Genomic DNA, 24,276 nt, shown 5'->3' with positions numbered 1-24,276 from the left:
ATGCATTCAGAGAACGACACAGAAATTACACTTGCAAATGTGTACAGTACATTGGCGGGGGGGGGGGGGGGGGGGGGCCTGCCGCTTGGAGAACGAGACAGCAGTTCCCTGTTTTACAACCTTATTTTGGATAATTTCTTTTAATGGGTCTACATGGTAGCACAACTAGAATCGGCAGGTGCACACTTTGATGATTGAGGAACCAGGGGTGTTGGCCTTTCAGATAGATTTTTGGAGTAGATTAGTTTGTTTTTTGTTTTGGGGTATTTTTTTTTTTTTTGTTCTGTCTGGCATTGACTCCATATCTGGCTCTCGTCAGGGAGCCATTGCATGCGTGGCCTCCCTACCCCTCCCACCCATACTACAAAGAATATTCTGGCTTGGTTGGTGGGGGGGGGGGGGGGGATCATCCCTTTGTAATCCTCTTTGTGAGAAGTTAGTGCTCCTTCCCTGTCCCATCTGCGTCAGTCTCCCTTCGATTTGTGGACCCAGCGTTATGAATTTGAGCACGGGGTTGCCCCCTGCCATGGTGCTAGATTGCCAGTGCTTTTAAATACGCTTGTTTTGCATTGGAGAAAGCCAAAAAACCCTCCAAATTGGAGGCGTGCACGCTTCCAGCGTAACATGGGGCGGTCGTGTTTCACACCCCGGTTCCCGCCTGCTCCTGCCGAAGCAGAGCCCCCCCTGTGCCCGCTCGGATGCATTTGTCGGGATCCGTCCAGGGAGAGGGCCCCCCCGATACTTGTATACGGAGAGGCAGGTGGAAGTGGTGAGGGCAGAAAACACTTTTGCACTGATGAAGAGAACCTGAAATGTGATTTTTATTCTGTAAACTTCTTGGGCCTGATGCACGCCTGCTTTCCTGCTCCTTTAAAATGACACCGTGTATTATTGCCTTATTTCTTTTAGATGTTTTTCAGAAGCCAACTCTGAAAGAAGCTCGTGTGAGTTTCCCCCCCCCTCCCCCGGTCCTAGAACCCCTTGAATTTTCTGGGTGGTTATGGATGCAGATGTGCGCATCCTGACTTTTCATAGATAGATGTTCTCATTAGAGCAGCCAGGTGTTTCTGAAACAGCTTCCCTAACGGGACCCAGTCGGGTTTGCAGCCCATGGACATAATCGGGAGAGAATGCGGGGCGCAGGTCCCTCATTTTAAATCCCTGCAGTTAGTTGGTCATTTGTGGTCCTTCTTATTCTGTTATGGCCCACAGAGAGTCCAGTTTACTTCTGGACCAAAAGGGCAACCAAAACCCTGCTCTGCATCCTATTGATGAGGAAGGGATTAGAAATATAACCAGTCTTTTGTTCCCAGCTATGCCACCTCAGGTAGCAGCAGGCCCTGGGAGGCAGGCTGAGCCAGTCCCGTTGCATGCAGGGAGATGTAGTCCTGCTTTGGAAACGAGGCATATACAGCTCCATCCATGCAGGGGAGCAGAACTGGGGCAGAGTCTGCCTGTTCCCGATAGGGATGTGTTTGGAGTCTAATTTCTGGGGGGAGTTTTTTGTCTTACCCCTCTGCCCCCCCCCATCCCGTGTCGCTGATGGGAAAGGTAAGAAGCCAGGACCACAGATTCCCCTCGTGCAGTGAATTGGTTAAGGACGGTTACTTCTTGCATCTCTGGCTCCATAGAACTAGAGTGGACTGTGATCTCTTGCTTGACATGATCACTTTCTGCTTCTGGATTAAAGGGTTTGAGTGATGAACAGAGAAGCTTTACCATTAGCATTTTACAGGTGGAGGAGAATCTCTTTGGTGGGGATGGCAAGGCATTTGCACCCGGATGTAATGTGCCAGCTGTGCCTGGCCACGGGCTTGTGTGTGTGTGTGTGTGTGTGTCTGGGTTCATTTTGCCCTCTGTCAGAAAGCAAAAACCGAAGGCTGATCTCTTTTTGGCACACTACGTTTTTTCAATTTATCAGCCTCAGGCTTAGAGAGTTATTATTAGAGATAACTGCTGCTACTTAGGCAGCACTGTACAAAAACACATCAAAGACAGTCCCTGCTCGGTAGAGCTTACAATCTGATTAGGACAAATATACAGGGCAAAAGTGATTTGGGGAACTCATTTACTAAGAAAATGGTTAGAGCCAATAAGGCTGTGAGTGGAAGAATCAGGGTTTAAGATTTAAAAGCAGCCTCAAAAAAAAAGTGGGTTTTTAGACTGGATTTCAATAAGGCAAAAGGAGGGCCACGATGCACCAACTCAGGAAGTCTGTTCCAAGCACGGAGTCTAGAGTTGGAGGTAGAGGAGAAGAGCATACTTAGGAGCGACCTATCTGATGAGCGGTGTTCATGAGGAGGGGTGGAGGGAGAGATGAAAGATGGTGAGGAGCTGCAAAGTGAAGGCTTTCGTAGATGAGTAAGAGGAGCTTGAACTGTATGCAGAACCGGACAGGGAGCCAGTGTAGCGACTTGCTCATGTTGCTGTAGCAACACTGGCGAAAGATAAGTCATGTGGCTGAATTTTGGGTGGATTGTAGTGGAGAGAGATGGGTCACTGAGAGACCTGTGAGGCGCAGGTTGCAGAAGTCTGTGCAGGAGGTGTTGAGAGAGTGGGTAAGCATTCTGATAGTGAGTTCAGAAAGGAAGGGCTAGATTTTGGCAAAGTGTAGAGAAAAAAAAAAGAGACAAAGATGACTTCAAGGTCATAAATAAAATTTTCTGGCTGAAGGGATTGAGAAGATGACAAGTTATTCACAGAAATAGAGAGAGAGAGAGAGAGGGAAGTGCATTTGGGAGAAAGGGAAGTGTGCCATCTTGGTCATATTGAGTTTAAGGTGGTGGTGAAACTTCCAAGCAGCAATGTCAGGCAAGTTGGCCTAAGATTTGGGACTGAATTTGTGATGAAATTTCTGGTGTAGAGAGGTAAATCTGGGAATCAGCATAAAGATGGCATTGAAAAGCCAAGAGAGATCAGAGTACCAAGGGAATTGGTATACAGGGAGAAGAGAAGAGGGCCCAGACAGAGTTCTGATGCACACCGATTGATAGTAGGATGGCAGTAGAGGAGGATCCCACTGGAGGATACACTTAAAGTGCAATGGGGGAGGTAAGAAGAGAACCAAGGCAGGACAAAGTCCTGAAAGCCAAGTGAGGATAGAGTATCAAGGAGTAAGTGATGATCAAGTGTTAAAAAGCAGCAGATGGGTCAAGGAGGTTAAGGACTGAGTAAAGGCCTTTGGTTTTAGTCATGAACAGGTCATTGGAGTCTTTGGCAGTGGCCATTTCTGTGGGATGTAGAGGGCAAAAAATAGTCTGGAGTGGGTTAAGAATGGCTTGAGAAGGAAAAAAGTCAAGACAGAGGACATGAACAGCTTGTTCGAGTTGTTTGGATGCAGAAGGGAGGAGGGAGATGGGATGATAGTTGGCAGGGCAGGTAGGGTCCAGTGAGGTGTTTGAGGAGTGGTGTGATCACAGCACGTTTGAAGGCAGCAGGAACAGTTGTAGTGGGAAGTGATAGATTGAGGATGAGACATGGAAGAGATGACGACTGCTGAGGAGCTGGTTGGGAATGGGATCTGAGGAACAGCTAGTGAGTTTGGAGGAGGAGAGAAAATAGGCAGTTTCCTCTGCCGTGATTTTAGAAAAGGAAGAGAGGGTTGCAGGGACCAGGGGAAGGGAAGAGGAATGAGGGAGAAGGTAGAGCTGACCTGGTCGAGAACTCAAGACGAATTTTCAGAACTTTGTCATGGAAGTAGTCAGCCATAGTCTGCCAGTAAGTGAAGAGGAAGAGGTTGGGTGGGACGCAAAGGATGTTTGAGGCGGGAACTGGGTGTGGCAAAGGGATGGCGAGGATTGGAGGCAAGAGAGTTTGTCACATGGACAGAGTAGTCTTGCTTGGCAAGAGCAATAGCAGACTAGAAGAAGATCGTCATGAATTTAAAATGTATGGAGTGCCATGGGCATGGGATTTTAGTCCATGATGGACTGCAGAGTGGACACAGCAATGGAGGAAGTAAATTCTAAGGGTGAGCCAAGGCTGGAATTTGGTGCTCCTTACAGGATGGGTAGGAGAGGGGCAAGAGTGTCTAAAACAGAGGAGAGCATAGTGTTGTAAGAAGAAGCTGGCTCATGAATGTAATCTGCTTTGAAGTGCCAGAAAAGTGGAATATAAATAAATAAAAAATAATAAAATAAAATCAGCTGACTCAGAGAATGTTGTGTGGTAGAAGAGAGAAAAGATGAGTCAGTTGTGGAGAGGATATAAGTTGATAGTCTGAAGATTCCTGAGATGTTGATGGTGACTGGATGAGGCTATGGGAGAGGATGGTTTAATTTGAAAGAACAGATGATGGTCTAGAGGGGAAGTCTGAGAGTCAGCAGTTGGAAAGAAGGATTAGGTCATGGCAGCGGCCATGCTTGTGAGTAGGGAGCAGAGTTGGAGATGAAATGAGGAGGTTAAGGAATGGAGTTCTGAGACAGATAGATCATCAGCATGGTGGTTAAAGTCCCCAAGAATAAGGGAGAGGGGAGATGAGTCAAGGAAGAAGGAAAACCAGGAATCAAAGTTGGTGAGAAAGGAGGAGGGAAATTTTTCAGGAGGTCGATAAATGTCAGCCAGCCGGAGAGGAAGTTGGGTGAATAGACACCTGAGGGAGTATCTGAGAAAGAAAAGAAGTGAGATTGAGGTGGAAGAAGGGATTGATACTTGTGGGGGGGAGGGGGAAGGGAACCAGTCCGCCGCCACCACTGTGGCCTTCTGTGCGAGGATGTATGGGAGAAAAGATACCCTCCATGACAGAGAGCAGCAACTGATGCAGAGTCCTCAGGGGAAGGCCAAGTTTCAGTCAAGTTAAGAGGATGGAGTCAGTCCAGAGGGTGGCTACTGAAATGGTCAGTGGTCTTCATTCTAAAACATATGGAGTAGACTTAAACATCTAATCATGTACATCCTGGAGGAAAGGCGAGATAGGGGAGATATGATAGAGACATTTAAATATCTCAAAGGTTTCCATACATAGGAAGTCAGCCTCTTTCAATGGAAAGGAGGCTGTGGAACGAGGGGTCATGAGATGAGGTTGAAAGAGGGTAGACTCAGGAATAATCTTAGCAAATTTCTTTACAGAGAGGGTGCTGGATGTGTGGAACGACCTCCCAGTGGAAGTGGTGGAGACAAAAACAGTCTCTGCATTCAAGAAAGCATGGGCTAAATACAGGGGATCTCTGAGGGAGGGATGGGAATTGTAATGCTGAATTAATTGGACGGATGGGCTAACTGGATGGGCCATGCAGTCTTTTTCTGCCATCATGTTTCTATGAAGAGTTTGAGAGAGAAAGAGGTCATGAAAGTAGGAAATAGTGGGCATTCCAGAGGGAGCATGAGAGAGGAAGAAAAGAGGGAGGGTTCAGGGGAATAGAATAAGGTTGATGTAGACAGATGGGGTGAAAGTTGCCTTGGAGTTGCAGGACTGGGATTGATATCCTCAGCTGAGAGCCAAGCGGAAGAGCAGGATAATAACGAGGAAGAGAGGTGGTGGTGTGACGACAGCGATGAGGAGGAAGTGCTCTCAGGGAGAGTAGAGATGGCTGGATGATGAGGAAGAGCGGTGGACTGGGCAGGGTAGAGAACGACAGATGAAGTAAAGAATGTAGTGAATGGGGACAGTACAACCTGTTCTTAGTAGTGGTTTGCAGCAGGGAATAAGACTGATGAGAGAAAATCTCTCTCGTCACCATTGGGAATGTGAGAACACGTACTAAAATCGGGGGGGGGGGCGGTTTATGTCTTTGGAGTCTCTAGCAACACTTGATTGCTTAATATTTTTGCAAAAGTCTTATCATGTTTTCCCATTCTGTTGCCATTCCGTATGTGTGTTTATTAAGTCTAATATTATGTTCTGCAAAGTGTCTGATATGTTAGGTGAACTTGATAGCAGTAATTTATGTGGGAAATCTGTACTCCAAACAAGACTGCAATATGTTTCACCATTATAGCACTTGGAAATGTATATGCAGCCAGTACTAGGTTGCATGGATGGGGGCAGTACATCTTCCCCGTGGCAGTGACACCCCCCCACCGGTTCCTTCCCATCTCCATCTACAGGCATGCTCTTGTTAATAAAGAGGGGGGAAAAAAAATCGTACTCTTTTTAGGCAGGTCCCATCTTGAGATGTCCCTGGCTTCCGTCTGCAGACAGGACCTGTGAGATCTCAAAGGCTTTTGCACGCTTACAGCATCCGACGTGCTAATCCGGGTTGAGGAGTGCGGCTGTCCCCCCCACCAGGACCGATATTGGCCCTTAGACCTTTGCCAGCGTGGCGGAGGTTGGTGCCTGGCTCCGTTCGGGCCGCGCTGCTTTTCTGTGCTCGGGTGTGTGAGGCTTCTGACCTCCGTTTCTCCGGGCATCCCGCCCCCATCAGAAGGGCAGGGAGGGAAAGGGGGCCCCAAAGTCGCTGCTCGCAGCCGGTGACGGTTTTCCAGGGAGTGACTGCTCACGAGTAGGTGTAGATGAGAAGAAAAGTAAGAGATGTTGCTCTTAATGGCACTTAATGTCTGGCTCGCAGGGGGGGGGCGTTTTGGTGGCTTCGTTGATAAACGTTCACGCAGAGGTGGGGGGCTTTGAGGAGCCCGGGTACTGGATTACATTGCAGTGGCTCGTGCACACGGAGGTGCCCGCTTTCTAGCAAACTCCAGAGCATCAAAGTGCACCCCTAACTGCATCTGTGGGCTTCTGCTTCCATTTTCTCAGGGTTGCGGTGGGAGTCGGACGCGGACTGGCTCAGGTTATCCCTGATGACCTGGGGCATGTTAACGTGATTGCTGTGTTGGTCCATAGTTTTGAACGGTTAGAGGAGGTGGTTGGCCGTTACACATCCTAAATTTTACTCGGGGACAAGATTACCGCTTGAAAATCCAGCTTAGATAAACATCCTTTTTAATTATGTATCTATTTACCTATGATATACCGTATTTTTCGCTCCATAAGACGCACTTTTTTTCCCCCAAAGGTGGGGGGAAAATGTATGTGCGTCTTATGGAGCGAATATAAAAAAAAAACCAAACAAAAATCTAACAAACCCCCCGACTCCCCCAAGACCTGCCGACTTAATTTCCTACAACCCTCCACCCTCCTGACTCCCCCCCAAGACCTGACAAATTAATTTTCTGCAACCCCCCACCCTCCTGACCCCCCCCCAAGACCTGCCAAACGTCCCTGGTGGTCCAGCGGGGGTCCGGGAATGATCTCCTGGGCGTGGGTCGTCGGCTGCCAGTAAACAAAATGGCGCCGACGGCCCTATGCCCTCACTATGTCACTGAGACCGACCGCTGCTATTGGTCGGTCTCAGTGACATAGTGAGGGCATAGGGCCGTCGGCGCCATTTTGTTTACTGGCAGCCGACGGCTCACGCCCAGGAGATCGTTCCCGGTCCGCTCCTGGACCCCCGCTGGACCACCAGGGACGTTTGGCAGGTCTTGGGGGGGTCAGGAGGGTGGGGGGTTGCAGGAAATTAATTCAGCAGGTCTTGGGGGGTCAGGAGGGTGGGGGGTTGCAGGAAATTAATTCGGCAGGTCTTGGGGGGTCAGGGGGGTGGAGGTTGTTAATTTAAAGGGTTGGGATGGGGGGGTTTGGGGGTTCCCAGAGAAAGAAAAGTTTTCTGATCTGGGGAGTGGACCGAAATGGCCCTCCCCAGACCCGAAAACAAAATGGGGAGAAAAAAAAAAGCTATGCACTCCCCTAATTTGCTCCATAAGACGCCCAGACGCAGAGCCGGTTTAGCACAATTTTTTTTTTTTTAAATTTCCCCCCTCTGAATCCTAGGTGCGTCTTATGGAGCGAAAAATACGGTAATTTAATAGCATAGGCATTTGCTTCTCATGACGGGAAGTGGAAACTGGACCCACAGCGCCCTTTCCCCTGTCCGAGAGGCAGCAGCTCTTCACGCTCCTCCCCCTTTACTTTTAATTTCATTTCATTTATTCTGATTTTTTTTGTAAGCGGTTGAACAGGGAGCACTTTACCCTGGGATCCAGGAACCCGTTGTGGGCGCCGTTCTCCCTCCCTGCTCTGCCAGTTTGGTGCTGAGGGTCTCTGCTCGATGGGCTCTGCCAAGGTGAGAGTCTGCAATTTGTAGGGGTGGATAAGACCCTGTTTCTGACTTTGGACAGCAAGGGCACAAGAGCTTCTTGTGTTTTTTCACGTTCTAGAAATGCCCATGTCCGGCGGTGAATAATTATCTTAGGGCAGTGGGGCTTCTTACCCTGGCAAGTTCCCTTGGTGCCCTTTGGGCTTTCAGCTGAAACAGACCCGTGTGACGTGAACTTTCATTTGCAGCTATCCTAGGGGGTGGCCTCTCATGTTTCATTCCTTGCCTTCATCTAGTCGCGCCATCTTGATGGCATTCCTGGGCTGGAGGCCGCACTTTCTTCTGGAACGTGTATGTATGTGTGTGTGTATATGTATGTGTATGTGTGTATGTATGTATGTATGTGTGTGTGTGTGTGTGTGTGTGTATATACACACACACACCCACACACACACACACACACAAAGACCCGCTGCTCTAAGATAACTATTTACAGCCGAATATGGGCATTTTTGGAATGTGAAAACACAAGAAGCTCTTGTGCCCTTGCTATCCAAAGTCAGAAACAGGGTCTTATCCACCCCTACAAATTGCAGACTCTCACCTTGGCAGAGCCCATCGAGCAGAGACCCTCAGCACCAAACTGGCAGTGCAGGGAGGGAGAATGGCGGTGGCCAGGTTCTTGGTTCCCAGGTATACTACTCCCTGTTAAACTGCTTAAAAAAAAAAATCAAAATCAGAATAACAGGTTGTACATACGTCCTGACTCTGGCCTCTAGGGGTCACTGTAGTGGAGAGGCCGAGGGCGCCATTCTTTCCTCCCTGGGGGCTGTGAACGCTGCCTCCGCAGCCCTGAAGAGCAGGAAGCTGGCCTTGAGAGCCAGGCCCAGGCCTTGCCCTCTCCTGCTGATCCATCGTGCCGCTCAGGGCCGGCTCCGTCCGTCCTTGCTTACGAGTGGTTGAGGCTTCTTTGCGGCAAAGAGCGGCGAGGTCTTTCAGCTGCTTTGCCTCAAAAAAATCTCACGGAGGCCGCAAGAGGTTGCACAGGCGGTGTACGAGCTTATCTGTGCATGCACGGCGGATAAGCTGTTACCAGCTCATCAAGGTTTGATTGCGTGTAAAAATATGTTAATGAAATTAATCAAGGCGAAGGGTTAACATTGCCATCTCTTCGCTGGGTGAAATCAGCTGGAATAATTTAAAAAAAAAAAAAAAAAAGCTTCAGAGAAGATCCCTCCCCATCCCAGCCATGGTTTTTATGAACAGTGCGTTGCTTGGGAGGAGGGGTAGGAGTGGTGGAAAGCAGAGGTTGGAAGAAAACTTCCAGAAAGCGAGAATTTCAGAATTCAGTTTCTGTGTTCCAGTGGATTTCTTTACTTGGCGGTCAGGCGAATGGTTTGCTGTTCTCCACGCCCTGCGCTGTATGCAGGAATACTGCCAGGCTCGCGCAGCATGAGACACAAGTGCCCGAGAGGCAGCCCCTGCTCCTTGGAGCTCCCAGTCTGGACCAGTGGTTCTCGGCCTTTTTCCTGTCAGGCCACACCTGGGAGAGGAGGCTCACATGCGTGACTCACTGAACACCTGACCATCACGGGACTAAATATAAACACATGCTCTGCATCCACAGGAGTCCCCACTTCCTAACAATGGGTGCAGAGCAGAACTAAGACATTTCCCTGCTCAACTCACCATACGAAAAAAAAGATATTCTGAGTCTGGTCTCATCTCAACAACAGCATCACAAACTCCCTCTGCTACCAGGTGCATTGTAAAATAATACAAAAACTGGCAAAAAAAACCCCCACAAACTCCACTCTGTACGTGTTTATCAAACCTGCCATACCTCAGCAGCACTAACTGCAAGAAATGAAACAGCAATAGCCCTACCCATGAAACGGCAGCAGCTCCCCACCAGTACAATATCCTATTGAGAAAGTACAGCAAATAAGACTGATACAAACCTCTAGTACAGTATCTCATCTCAGTCACACACCTACAGACCTGCCTAAAACTAATATAGAATAAAATATCACAAATGACAAATGCGGAAACCAAAACTGGAAAGGAAACCAAGAAGTCCTTCTGCACACAGTGCAAAACTGGAGAACTAGAAACAGAAATACATTTCTTCCTACACTAAGCAAAGTTCAAAGATAGAAGAAATGTTTATTCTCAAAACTGACCCAGTATGGCCCTTGTACCCTGTTCATTCCCCTTTGTGCCTCCATCGCCCCTCACTTCTCCCAACTACTCAATCATCCCTTCACATGCTCATATCCCTGTCCAACATTTCCGACACCCCCCACCCTCTGCATACCTCTGACCTCCCCTTCCTGCTCAGCAACCCCTGACCTCACCTCTCCCCCAACACAGCAGGCCCCACACCTCCATCTCTCCTCCTTGCCCAGCAGCCCCAGTCCCTCTTTCCTCCACCTCTCCCTACCCAGCAACCACAACCTCCTTTCTCCCCACCCCTTCCTAGCCAGCAGACTCCTGACTCCCTATCTCCCAAGGCCTTCCTGCCCAGCACATTTCGCCCTCCTCCAGGCTCCCAGCCGTCCAATCCAGAGTCTCCCTCCTGCTTTACCAGCAGCAGACGAGAGCAAGAAGCACTGAGGAGAGGAAGAAGATGAGGCAGCAGCAACGGATCTGTAGAGCTCGCACCTCTCTGCCTCTTGCTTTCATGTTCAGGCCCAGCAGAGGAAGATAAAGTTGGTGTCCTGCCGGGCCCATATGAACAGGAGTTGGTGATACCTCGCTCTGATCTGGGGTGAAAGAGAAGGGAATAACCTCCCAGGAAGAGGAGAAGGAAGCCAGAGCAGCCTCCTCTCATACCCAGTAAAGGAGAAATCAGCCAACTCCTGTCCAGACTGATGAGGAAAGGGCAGCCTTCTGCTGGGTGTGCGACACACCTTCCGTGACCTCGCGGCACACCTGTTGAGAACCACTGGTCTGGACAAGACGGACAGAGCAAAAGACTTGGGGTTAAAATCAAGAAAGTGCATAATTTTGGTGAACCAGAACCAGGGGTGTGGAATTAATTGAAAGCTGCAGGAAATCGGATCTCTGCCTCTGTGTAAGAAAAAGTTGGAAGTGGGGTGGGTGGTTGTAGGACAGGAAGAGCGAGGCCATAAAACAAACGTGTAACTTGTAAAGGCAAACGTAACTGCTCTGCAGATTAATGCCACACATTCCTTTCTTACACGCCGAGCAGCTCACAGCATTTAAAGTTAAACGTGGAAACTCTTGAGCCCAAATCATCGACAAGCCCAGATGGGATTCCAGGAACAGCGTGCAGAGAGACAGCCGGATTCTCTCCTTTTACTCATACCCATTGATCTGAAGTACGCAAGCACTGTGCCAGATGAGTTATATTCTTGCCCGCCTCGGCTTCGAAGAGTTGGAAGGGTAAATTTGTGCGTGGAAGAGCTTTTGTGGTTTGAGTGGCTGGGGTGGTGGAATTTGAACCTGCTGCTGCCAGGGCTTAAACCAGTGCGCAGCAGGTGGAGCGGTGTAGATCGCCGGTACCTTCCAGGCCTTGCCTGGCACAGCCCGGACCCTCCAGATTCCTTTTGACACTTGACTACCTTCCTCGTGGTCCCTATCAGCCAGCAGCCACGGAGGCGTGGCTTTGCCCGCTGGCAGGAGACTTTGTACTCTTCTGCCCGTGGGAGGCCACATGGCGGGAGCTGGCCCTCGCTGTGCAAATTGTTCCCCCGTTTGCCATTCAGCTGTGCAGATCCTTGATAGATCTTTGTAGATGAGCCTGGAGCAGTCCTCTGCTATCTTTTGCCTTTCCCAAGTTCCCGTTTCCCAGGCTGCTGTGCTGTAGCCACACTGTGCGTGGCCCCGGCTCGGGGGATGGCCTTCCGTGCTGCCTCCGTTTTGAAGTCTGCATCACCCGGAAACCCTGGTCCTTTACCGAAATCTCTTCTTTTCCCTTCCTCTGCGTGTTGGCTACGGCGCTTCTTATTGAATGCCAGCTTGCGTGGAAGTAACCGAATGCGGCGGGGTTGCTGCCGAGTGCCATGGGCTGGGCCTTCTGTCTGCGGCTTGTGAGAGGATCTGAAAAAGTGCCGTGGAGCAGCAGGGCCGGGCGCTGTTAGTCTTACTGGTCCAGGTGTAAACCGGTCCCTCTTTAGCTGTGACGTTATTATTATTATTATTTTTTGTGCTAGTAAAAGAATTGTCGAGACCACGGTGTTCATCCACCGTCTTTGTCTTGCTCAGATATTCTCCTTCCATGCCCGTGGTCTGAATTCTGGCCTGGGAATCCATGCCCCTAGTTGTGTTTTTCGCTCACAGCGAGAAACAGTTGCACCCCCCCCCCCCCCCCCCCCGGCTCTGCCACCTTGCTCCTCTGCTCTTTTTATGTTTGGGTGGTTCACGGCTAGCACAGACAGATGACCTTGTGTTTCCATACCCGTGCTGAGGGACGAGAATCTCGCTCCCGGTCTCCAGGAAGTTTTATTTTGCTGCGTCTGACCCTGAAGTCCTAATCCACAGCCAGGGCGGAGGGGGAATGTACCTCTCCCTCCATCCCCTGTGCCCCAGGACGGTCGGGATTCGGGGATCTGGTGCATGCACTCCTGCAAGGGTTGGGCGTGCCACGAGGAGCTGGAGCGCGGGTTGGCCGGATAACCAGTAACGCGCTGACCCCGGGAGCCCCGGGTTCCTGTGGGGAAGGGGCTCTGCGGAGTTCTGCTTTGCGTTCTGGGCTGGGAATCTGACGGGGGTGTGTGTGTGTGTGTGGCACGATTAATTAATCTGCAGTTGCAGGGAAACTCTCTTGTTTTGGTGAAACGTCTCCTTTTGTTTTGGAGGCCTGAGCGCGACCTCCCCGGCATCCCCAGCCGGGCTGGGAGTTGTTGAACCCCCTGTCCTTGCCGGGCCCTTAGTAGAGACCCCTCCTGTGGAATCTCGCGCCTCTCTCCGTGCAGTGGAGGCTTGGAGGTGGAGAGAGTTTGCAGTGAGTTGGGGAGAAGAGGGGAAGGTGACACACGGTGTGGGTGGTACTGAATCTTGGGGTCCTGGCTCGCAGCCCCATACCCTGGAGCCACGAGGCTGTGCTGGCAGCCCGGGGGGGGGCGATGTAAACGAGTTTTTAGACGCACGGCACAGCCAGGTATAAGCTGCAGAAGGGGTCAGTTCAAAGTGTAATTTCCCACGTAACCTCCTTAAGCATTTTTTAATGCCTCGCATTTATCTTTTTTTTTTGAACGCAAAACGCTCATTTTGGGATGATATTTTTAGCTCTGGTTAATGAGTGCAGCCACCCGTGCACAGACACCGTATTTACCCAGAGATCTGTCTGGCTGCAGCGATTTAGGGAGAAAATCACTTTTCCCATTTAGGTGAGTTGTTGTTTAATCAGAGGTAATGTGGAAGCCGGAGTAAAGTGGGGATGAAAGATGCGTTGCGGCTGATGGGTTTCGAAGCTAAGAAAAAAAAATAAATCATCCTTTGTGCGCGAGGCAGCCATTGGTACGGCAGAAGATGAAATGTCAGGCTGGGGAGGAGGCAAAAAACAAGCTGTAATGCTCCCATTAAGGTGGAGGTTCTCCGAGAAACTCTTCAGTTTGGATGTAATTAGCCTCCTTCTGAAGTTCAATTAATTTGAGGCAGTTTTGCGACGCGCGTGAGGCATCGCAGGTCCGTTGCGGCTGGAGAGCAGCGGGAAGGAATGGGATCTTCTTCCGGAGAGGGTCTAGAGGTTTCTGATTTCCCATCCCCACCCCCATCCCCCATCCCCCTTCCTCCACCACTGCCGTTTCTGGAGGACCTCATTCACTCTGACCAACTCCAGTCCTCGAGAACCACAAACGGGCCTGGGTGGGTTTCAGGATATCCGCCGTGAATATGCATGAATAGATGGGCATGCATTGCATATTCATTGTGGAGATCCTGAAAAGCAGCTGGCCTGTTGGGGTTCTCGAGGCCTGGAGTTGGTCACCTCCTGTACTGAAGGTTTTCTTTCTTGCTGTGATGTGGAGGAGAGGAGGGGGGGGGGGGGGGTGGCCTCACCCCAGGTCAGACCGGAGAGGTCGTGATCCATTCCTGGTTTTGCCCCATTGCATGCATGGAGATGTGGTTCTGATTCCCCGTAGGAAAATCCGTGCTTCCGGTCCATGCAGTGCCGTAGGGCAAAGTCCGGGACAGGATTGGCCTGGGGTGTGAGGTAGCAGCCCCTCGCCAGATGGGAGCGAGCTTGTAGGAGATCCTTTCTGGGAGCGCGTGACTCCTGAAGCGGCATGGCGTCTCGTGGGGCGAGAATAGGAAAATGGTTCGGTGGGGGGCAGAGGGCAGGGTTTAGAGGTGGCAGCAAGCTGAGGAGCAGAGCCAGTGGGGGCGGAAGGGCGGCACAGCAGGTTTAGCCAGTTGGACAGAAAGTACACTTGACCTTTGGCCTCAAAATCTCCCATTCCATTCTGGACCAGCTGTAGCCAAAGGTGGCGTATGCCAGCGCAGGAAAGCTCTTCCAGCCATAGTGTGCCTCCCTCTCTTGGTGCCAGTGCTATCTTTTACTCTTGTTACTTGCTTTTTTTTTTTTTTTTTAGCCTAATGTATCTCTTATCTTGTTGTACTTTGTTTGGATAAGAGGAACAAGCCTTTTATTCACACCCTTTATTTTTAAAACCAATCTCCTTTGGGTTGAACCTTCAACTGTCCGTGCTGTATTCATGCTTTACGTGTATCAGTGTGGTACCTGTATAGGGCTCTGAAGATCTCTTCAACCGTCCGTGCTGTATTCATGCTTTACGTGTATCAGTGTGGCACCTGCACGGGGCTCTGAAGATCTCTTCAACTGTCCGTGCTGTATTCATGCTTTATGTGTATCAGTGTGGTACCTGTATAGGGCTCTGAAGATCTCTTCAACTGTCCGTGCTGTATTCATGCTTTACATGTATCAGTGTGGCACCTGCACGGGGCTCTGAAGATCTCTTCAACTGTCCGTGCTGTATTCATGCTTTATGTGTATCTGCGTGGCACCTGCACGGGGCTCTGATGAAGATCCGCTCTTCAGTTGTCTGTGCTGAACTCATGTTTCATGTGCATCAGTGACGTCTGCTTGGGGTTCTGGTGAAGAGCCCCTCTTTGGCTGTCGATGCTGTAGCCAGCATGGCAGTACCCTCACGATTTACTTAAATTCATAGCTGTGGGAAGTAATTTAAAAAATGTCTGCGAATGCATACTTTCTTGGGAGTGGAATTTAAAATGCAGGCCCATGATGGTTGAATGAATGAATTGATTGCAGATACTTTAGGAGGGAAAATCCTAGTCTGACCCAGCTCCGGGTCACATGAAAGTCTTACCCCTCCTCAGAATCCTGAAGAGCGGAGCACGGAAGATTTCCCCTGATTACCAGAGTAGGCACGGCCTCAGCACCGACGAGCCTTCTCTTTCCTTGTTTCTGTATCATCGGCAGTCTGATTAATTGACTTGTCCTGTCCTCCTGTTACAGATGGTCACGAGAACAAAGAAAATATTTGTCGGTGGATTATCAGCGAATACGGTAGTGGAAGACGTGAAGCAATACTTTGAACAGTTTGGAAAGGTAGGTGCCCAGGGGACGCGGTGGCCGTGTCTCCGAATGCTGACACGAGGTGCAGCTCCTGTCCCAGAGGGCCTTCTGCTCAAGACAGCGCGTTGCCCCTCCGGTTACAGCGCGCCTGCCATTGTGAAAGCAAGACTCTCTTGTCGTCGGCTCTCCCCAGGTCTTCCGTGTCACGTGTGTGTGTGTGCTCGGTGTCCTCGCCATCAAACTGAAGCTTCGGCTACTGCAGAGCCAACCTACCTGAGGAAAGGCCTGACACCCCCCTCCCCCCCCCCGAATCACCTTCCTCTTCCTGTACATCAGCAGCAGGAAATACTCCAGAACCGGGACGTTGCTTTCTTCCATTTCATAATTGTGCAATGGAGGGAAAACGTGCCCCTTCTGAGTTTGGCTCGAGGGTGCCGGAGAGGCGCTGTGGCGCCTGCAGCCCGGGGAGGGGGGGGGGGGGGGGCACGAAGGGGAACGACACCGGTGCCGCGTCGGTGGCCTCGGTTTTCTGGAGCAGTCTGCGGTATCCCAAGCACGGCTAGAATTTACATTTATTAAGGTAGCAGGGCCGAGGAAAATCCCCTGAGAATCATTCTGGTTAGAAGAGAGAGCGGCGCTGGGTCTTGGAAAGCTTATTACAGTAATAATGTGAATGGGGGCGGCTGCGGGAGAGGCAAGATCACATTCCCTATCGGGGAAAGCGATCCATCTGCTCCAGGGCTGATGGGGGTGGGGGGGAGTTGGGAGCGGGACTTGAGATTGGCGGGGCGGGTAGGGGGCATTAAGTGTTTGGAATGAATGTGTGGGAGATGCTTGAGCCTGACCCCCCCCCCCCCCCCCCCGATGTTCTGCTATAGAGGGGCAGGGGGTGGGGGGGGGGTACCTTTGAGGTGGAGGAAGACGTGTCCGGTTCCCGTGCTGTCCGCGGTGGGCGAGCTCCCGAGGCTCAGCCTCACAGTGCGCAGTGAGGATTAAGGTTTTTGCTGCTTCCCTGTGAGCTGCATGCGGCGGGGGAGTCCCGGGATCCGGTGAGCCGACGGCGGGTTGCGTTACGGGCGTTGTTGGAGCGGGTGTGAGGGTGGGAAGCTTTTTCTGTGTCATGGGTCCCGGTGCACATCAGAATGACGCAGAAACAGAAGCCGCGTTAGCAGAGTCGCGTGGTCTGCCCTCCCACCACCAACCGCCACGGTCGAGGTTACGTTAAACCACTGATCCGTGTCTTGTCTCCTTGGCCAAGATTTGTGAAAAATCACCTTGTAGGTCCAGATCTGCGTTCTCTGTTTTTGGATTAGATAGATTATATGTGTACAACTCACAGCAATTTCCATGAAAGACAAAGGAACATAGGAAATAACCTGTAATGTAGGCAGGTATCATACGCACGATGGACAAACCTAAACCATCCGCAACTGTTTTGGTGTTTTTGACTGCACGGCGGTTTCCGGAGGGGATGAGGGTCAGTGGTGTGCATTGCCGGTATGGCTCAGATTTTGGTTAACTTGGGACAGAGGAGGCGGCCCCCTTAGATCTGTGCGTCGCCTCCTCCGTGCACGTGTGTGTGTGTGTGTGTGTGTGTGTGTGTGTTTGCGCATTAACGAGGGTGGACTCCAGAAAGCGGAAGCTGGGGAAGCTACGCTGGCTCTCTAGTCATCGACGATGGCGAGGAGCATTATTTTCTGTGCCATCCTTAGCAGAATTGCAGCTTTGCTGCATGCGGTGATCTGGTCAGTATCTGCCAGAAGCAGTTCCTTCCCCCTGCACGCGGGGGGGGGGGTGCTGGAGCGTTTCTCGAGGGGATTGGAAGTATTCTTTTCTGTAGAGGGGGGGGGGGGGGTGCAGCAGGAGAGCTTCGGTTTCTGGAGGGAACCTGAAATGTCGCCTTACGTCCCTTGCCGCCTGTGGCTGGAGGGTCCTCCTGATGCTTCGGGACTGAAGCAGGGCCCTAGCAGTTCTCTGCTCTGGTTGCATTTCTGTGCCTTTCGCATCAGAAAGGGTTACGTCTGAGCGAGGTGCTGGCAGAAATGAGTCACTGCAGTAAGCTCCTGTATCCTGGTTTCGGATTTAGCTATTTTCCCATAGACTTGGAATGGGACATGGCTCATTTTGACAGTCTAGGGCTTGCAAAGTGTCCATAGCGGGGAAGTACTGACCTGCACTCAGAGCCAGCAGAAAAACAACTGAAGGAAAAGTCAGATTAGAATTGCCCCTTAAAAAAAACCAAACCAAAAAAAAAAGTGATTGTGCATCTCTGGTGCTTTAGTGACCTCCAAGCTGTCACATGGCCTTGGAGAAGGAGTGTCCTAGTGGTTAGAGCAATGGGCTGAGAACCAGGGAAACCAGGATACAGATTCTGCTTCCTCCCCGACCCACTGATGCTCTCATTGCCTTAGATCCCCTCTTAAATTATGAGCTCTTTGGTCCGGGGATTTAGCTGTGCCTGAATTTAAATAATGCCGGGAGCCGCCAGGGGCATCATTGGCAAAGGCCGGCTATAAAATTATTAAATGGATTACAAGTTATTGTGCCAGGCTGGTACCGGCGTGACGCGGTCTCTCGGGGATGTTCTTTTACCCTCACTCGGCGTTGTGTACCAGACTTGCCCCATCCTCTGCTAGATCTGTCTGAAACATCCATGCTCTGGCTCCCAGCTTCCTTCCCTCCCAATCACTCACTTAAAAGACTCCCAGGGAGGGAAGGAACATCTTTTACAGAGAGTACTGAGCTGGAGAGAAGGAGCGGGAGCTGGGCCGGGCAGGCCTGGGAAGATGGGCACAGATGGTTTGAGTAACATTGGTAGGGAGCTGGAGGCAGATTAAAAGGGGTTTTTTTTAGGTTATTTTTTCTTTAATTTAAAAATGATTTCCTCTTGAATTCTGGCTTTGGATGCAAAAGTCTAGGGGCAGTGTCAGGGCACAGGTCCTTTGGAGTAGCAGAGGACCCAGATTTGCAAATCTCTTTGCCTGGACTGGACTGGGATTGGGAGTCAGGCCTAGCTACCCTGGAGAGAGCGAGAGAGAGAGAGAGAGTGTGTGTGTGTGTGTGTGTGTGTGTGTGTGGAGAAGTGAGTAGTCTTCTGAAAATGATTAATTAGTATAGACTGAGTATTTCTGTGCTGCACGCAGCAGCACTGTGTGTGGGGTGGGAGAGGAAGGTTAATGAGAGCATTTTCCATCCTCCATCTGCTTCTCTGTAATCCCCCCTGGTGGGTGGGGGGTGCTAATTGGAGGTTTTGCACAAAGGGACACCCAACCCGGCCTTCCCCTGCCAGGTCACGGAGAGTGCAGACCTCTGCTGAAAGGACTTCGGAACAAAGGTCCAAGGAGAACCAGGGCTGAAGGATCACAGATCTGCAAACCGGCCTGTTTGACTCATATTGGGGTGGGTGGGGCCTGTGGCCATGTTGTGGTCACTTCCTCATGAGTCGAACACACAGGGTCTCGGAGTGGCAGACTTCCAAGTGCTCTTCTGGGGTTTATTGTAAAACTCGGTGGGACTGGCATTTTGATTTGTTTGCAGCAGAAAATGGAAAACTTGGCCCCGGTGATGGCATCTGCTTTTCGGCTGGGCAGCAAGTGAAAGAGCGCCATTCTGACCCCTCTGTTCAGATGCTGATGTTTCTGCCTCCATCTTGCAGCCCACGGTGCTGATGTGTCGAGTGCGCACGTGGCCCGCGAGAGTCGAGCGGAGACATTTTCTCAGCCACTCTCTCGGGCGACGTGGGTTGGGTCCTGGAGCGGTAATAAATGCCCCCAGCACCCATCCTTCAGCTTTACCCCTGCTGTTGGACCTTTCTCTGAGCAGATCCATTCGGATCCCTGAAAAAGCAGCCCCTAAAATCCAAGGATGGAAATACCTCACATTCTCCTTGAATAAAGTTGTGGGGTTTGCCATGTTGGTCCACTTGAATGCACAGAAATCGAGGTCCACCGGCTGCTGCAAACCTTGGCGTATGTGGGATAGAGATATTTTAAATAAAAAAAACAAAAAATGATGATAAAAGGTGATATGTTTTTATTGGACCAACCTAATACGTTTCGTGATCAGCTTTCGGAGGCCTACACTCCCTTCCTCAGGTCAGCACAGAATGAATGAAACTTGATGCTACCAGAAAATATAAGTAAATATAAAAGCATTCCGGTGGATAGCGAGACTGGGAAGGAGGGGAATAGTTCGATGGGTGAGCAGAAGGTGACAGTCTGTAGAATTTTATGGCTCATAATGAGTTAAGAAACTCTGGTCTTGGTCGAGTCCTTTCTTGTCTGTTTCAAAGTGTCTGATCATTTCAACTTCAAAGGTTTTACTTGTGTCTGCATTGTTTTTAAATTTTCCTTTTAACTATCCTGATCATAAGGTCATTGATCCTGGAAGGTGCTTCCACTCCCATGGAGGGTGTTGCCTTGGTCCTCCCTGGGATGATTGATCCTGTGTCTGTGTAAGCTGATTCCTGCTTTCAACATCTGGCCTCTCTCTTGCCTTGCTTAGCCCTCTTAGGTTTGTAAAATTGATCCAACATCGCCATCCTTGGCTCCGTTCTGCACTGGCCTCTCCGAAGCTCATCGAGGATGAATTGTTAGTCCAGTAAAAAGTTGTCTGTGTGTTGGCCCTTATTTCTTTCTCTTTAAAATTTAGTGGCAGGTGGTAGGGACTGGTTTTTAGTTTGGCTTCCAGGACCTTTGAGTGTTCTTTTTCCAGATTTGGGTGCGTGGAAATTCTTCGTTCTGCTCTGAGCTTCCTGCTCAGTTGCTTGCGCCCTCAATCCCACGCTTTGTTTCCTGTACCTGTGGGTGGCGGCGGGGGGGGGGGGCTAGCGTTGGATAACTGCTGCCACTTTGAAACTTGCCACGGTTGCAAAGCACACAACGTGGCTTGTGCCCGCTTTTTGTGCAAGTAAAATTTCCCGCATGGAGTTGGGAAATTTTCTTATGCGCATTGTATTTCTCCCCTGACCTTACCATGCCCCGGAGACCACATCCTCTCAGTGTGGTTAAAAGTCAAGTGCGTTGGGCTTTTAGGTACACGGAGGTAGAGCAGTTTCCAGTCGATTTTATGTGGGTGCCTTTTACTTGCAAAAATTGCTTTGAGAATTGCCGTCAGAGTTGGGAGTTGCGTCTCCTGCGTGGCTGATAAATTCAGAAATATTTGTAATTGACTGAGGTCCTTTGAGTTCCGGCAGGATGTGTGCATCCTTAGCATCTTTCTGTGAAAGGATTAATTGAGCTTTTAAGTTGTCCCTTCTTGCTGTTGGCTTCGTGGTTCCTCTCACCTGTGCTTTTTGTGACATTTGAGTTTCCACGGATCTGCCTTTTTTTTTTTTTTTTGCTTGCTTCCTCAGCAGTAGGGGTGTGAATCGTGTGATCGATCGTCTTAACGATCGATTTTGGCTGGAGGGGGAGGGAAATCTGATCGTCGTGTTTTGTTTTGTTTTTTAAATCGTTAAAAATCGTAAATCGGGGGAGGGTGGGAAAACCGGCACACCAAAACAACCCTAAAACCCACCCCGAACCTTTAAAACAAATCCCCCACCCTCCCGAACCCCCCCAAAATGTTTTAAATTACCTGGGGTCCAGTGGGGGGGTCCCGGCGCGATCTCCCGCTCTCTGGCCACGGCTGCGTTAAGAGAAATGGCGCCGGTGGCCCTTTGCCCTTATCATGTGACAGGGCAAAGGTAGCGCCGGCGCCATTTTATTCCTGGCTCCCGCCGTCACGCTTGCAGGAGATCGCTCCCGGACCCCCGCTGGACCCCCAGGGACTTTTGGCCAGCTTGGGGGGGCCTCCTGACCCCCACAAGACTTGCCAAAAGTCCAGCGGGGGTCCGGGAGCGACCTCCTGCACGCGGGCCGTATTGTCAATATTCAAAATGGCGCCGGCGCTACCTTTGCCCTCACTATGTCATACGGGCCGACGTCGCCCGTATGACGTCGGCCCGATAATTTTAATCGTTCAAAAACGATTCACATCCCTACTCAGCAGTGCATTTCCTGAGCGTGATCATCGGTAGCTTCCGCTTTGAAGTCATCTGAGTCCAAGAGGGTGGGATTGGCACAGATATGGTGTCGAATGTGGTACTGAGTGGTGAACTCCCACACATTCTGGGGCCGATGTAATAAAGTGCGCCCAGCCGAGCGCATAACTTAAAGAGCGGTTGGATGTGCGTTTTGGATGCGCATCAGTGACTTGGAGGAGAAGTTCTTGGAGAAGTTCTTGGAGAAGTCCATTACCTGCTATTAAGTTCACCTAGAGAATAGCGACTGCCATTAGCAATGGTTACATGGAATAGACTTAGTTTTTGGGTACTTGCCAGGTTCTTATGGCCTGGATTGGTCACTGTTGGAAACAGGATGCTGGGCTTGATGGACCCTTGGTCTGACCCATTATGGCATTTTCTTATGTTCTTAACCAATGCAATAAACGTTTATAATGTGGGCAGGACTGCTGTAACGAGCATGCCGAACATTAATCACCCTTAAGGAGGAGAGAAGTCGGGAGGACACAGAGCCTTAATCTGTTACAACTAATGCTGGCGAGCAGCAGTAATAATAAACATTTGGATCTATAGGACGGGTTTCTTCCAGACCGATCCTGCTGTTACGGTTCATTACTTAGACACGTGCCTGCAGCCATTTCTGGGGTGGAAAGTTTATGGGTAACCGGATATGCATGGGAGCTTCTGTATGTGAGCTGGCGTGTGAGCTGGTGATGGCTGGGTAAAACCGGGGCCGTGGGCAGGATCAGAGGATTAGTGGGCAGGTAGGGCTTGATCTCGGGGTGACGGGGCGGGGGATTTTTCTGCTGCCTAAGCCACTTCTAGGCTGCACCTCCTTGAAGGCGTCCGTAGCGAGGAAGAGTTGTCGTACTCACGGTCTCCCTCGACACTGGCTGCACGAGCAATGGCCGAGGTGCCTTATAAAGAATCACCGTGTCTATCAGTCCTGTAGGGCACGCCTGCGTGCACCACTCTTGCAGTGCATTTGTGAAAGGAGTGGTGCTCGGCTCTCTCCGACCTCGGGGCCGTGTCGCTTATTCTCCTCTCGGCGGCCCCGGTTTAAGCTCTTCAGGGCAGACCCTCATTGCCCGTCATTTGTTGTAAGACCCTTCCTCCCTCCCCCCCCCCCCCCCCCGCCAGGTAAATAATGCAGGAATGGGGAGGAGGAGCGGCGGGAGAGTAGAGCGGCCTGGCCCCGGGGTCGCTGAGGGACGGTGGGCGGGCCCTGTGGCTCATGCAGAAGCGCTGGCCCTCTCGCGAGAGACTTTCTCCCCTGGCGGCCTGGGGGAAACCCCGATTTGCTATCTGCAGGTCATAAAGTGGGGAAATATCCCCCTGTCCTTTGCTTTAATCGCTGGGCCACAGCATTTTGAGATCTTGCTTGCGTGAAGACCCGGCGCGCTGTTGTCTTGCTCTGCAGTCATTATTTATACAAGTGGGGTCCCTCTCCTGAAGGAGCCTTTTGACTCTGGTTGTGATTCCCCCCCGCCCCCCCTGCATTTGAACGAACCAAAGAATTCAAAGCAGGGCTGGAAAAATCCCGAGTGGCACTTGGGGCACCTAAAATTCAGAAATAAAAAAAAAAAAAAAAAAAGTAGAGTAAATAAATAGAGATGGGAGAAGTAAGCCGAGTGGAAAAACGTTCCCCGGCTCCTAGAAACTCTTTTCCACCCCGGCCGTAAGTGCATTCAGTATAAAATCTTATTTTCTCTCTCCTTTCTCTCAAGCCACAAAACCAGGAACTTTCCAGAGAAGGGAGGTCAGCAGGAGGCTTATTTTGTGCAGCCCTCGTGTCCTCCTCCGTGCACTCACCTTGCACCCAAAGCCAACTGCCGGTGCGCTCTGCATCCTTTGTATGAGACTGGAGTTTGGGGAAGGGGGGTGTCTGTCCCCCCACCCCACCCCAGAAGGTCAGGGACCCGCTGTGGGGTGACCTTGTCCCGGGAGGGGGGCTAACGCTCCTTCACCCAGAGCGAGCCACGTAATTAGTTTGGAAGGCTTGTGCTTAGTCATTGCTTTATCCTAATCGGCTTTGCCTCTCCTCCCCCCCCCCCTCCAGAAACAAAGTACAGCTTATTTTGCTAAGCTGAAAGATCTGCGTTCCACTTTTCTTTCCTGCCTTTTCATCCGCGCATTCCTTTCTTTCCCTTTTATACTGCCAGAGTTTCGTTCCATTAAGGGCCTTGTCGTTTCCAATCCACTGAGCCACTACAATCGGGCCTTTATGGCTCAGTCACCCCGGTTCCCATGTCCTCCTTGCTCCCTGGCCAAGGCTTGCCTTGACGTGGGATTTTTAACCCTTCCCTGTCCCCGTTGGAGCGCTTCAGCCGATGCTGGCTCTTAACTCCCTGCTTCTTAGGCCCTGTTGTGATCTTACATTGCTGACATTTTGGGGGTGGGGGCCACACGTGGACTGGGGCAGGTGCCAGAAGGGTGGCCACGAGGGCAAAGATTTTGAGACGTAAAGCGACGCAGTCGGGGGGGGGGGGGGGGGGTGACCGGACGGACGGACGGACTGGGTGGGCCAAGCGGGTCCCTGTCTGCCGGCATCTCCCGTGCCGCGTCAGCCCGGCCCTCACATTCCACCGGTCAGGATAGCTAAGGTCCCCATGCCCCGAAGATTGTCTTTTTTTTTTTTTTTTCCCCCTTTTGATAAGTTTTTGGATAGATTTGAAGATTAAAGCCGGTTGCTTGTGAGGTAAGGACCGAGTAACACAGAGGGA

At 50.9% G+C, this 24,276-nt stretch overlaps 1 protein-coding gene across 6 annotated transcripts in view; it reads left to right on the top strand.

Annotated features, from left to right (window-relative positions):
* The window catches only part of MSI2 (musashi RNA binding protein 2), a 398,820-nt gene that overhangs the window by 73,825 nt on the left and 300,719 nt on the right, over positions 1-24,276 (top strand). For all 6 annotated transcript variants that reach the window (XM_029611878.1, XM_029611877.1, XM_029611875.1 and 3 more), the window contains exon 6: positions 15,490-15,582. In XM_029611878.1, coding sequence (XP_029467738.1) covers positions 15,490-15,582 — 93 coding nt within the window. The remainder of the gene's footprint in view (positions 1-15,489; positions 15,583-24,276) is intronic.

Source organism: Rhinatrema bivittatum, chromosome 8, assembly GCF_901001135.1.
Source record: "Rhinatrema bivittatum chromosome 8, aRhiBiv1.1, whole genome shotgun sequence".
Classification (NCBI taxonomy): domain Eukaryota; kingdom Metazoa; phylum Chordata; class Amphibia; order Gymnophiona; family Rhinatrematidae; genus Rhinatrema; species Rhinatrema bivittatum.
This window is presented reverse-complemented; position numbering and strand designations above follow the sequence as displayed.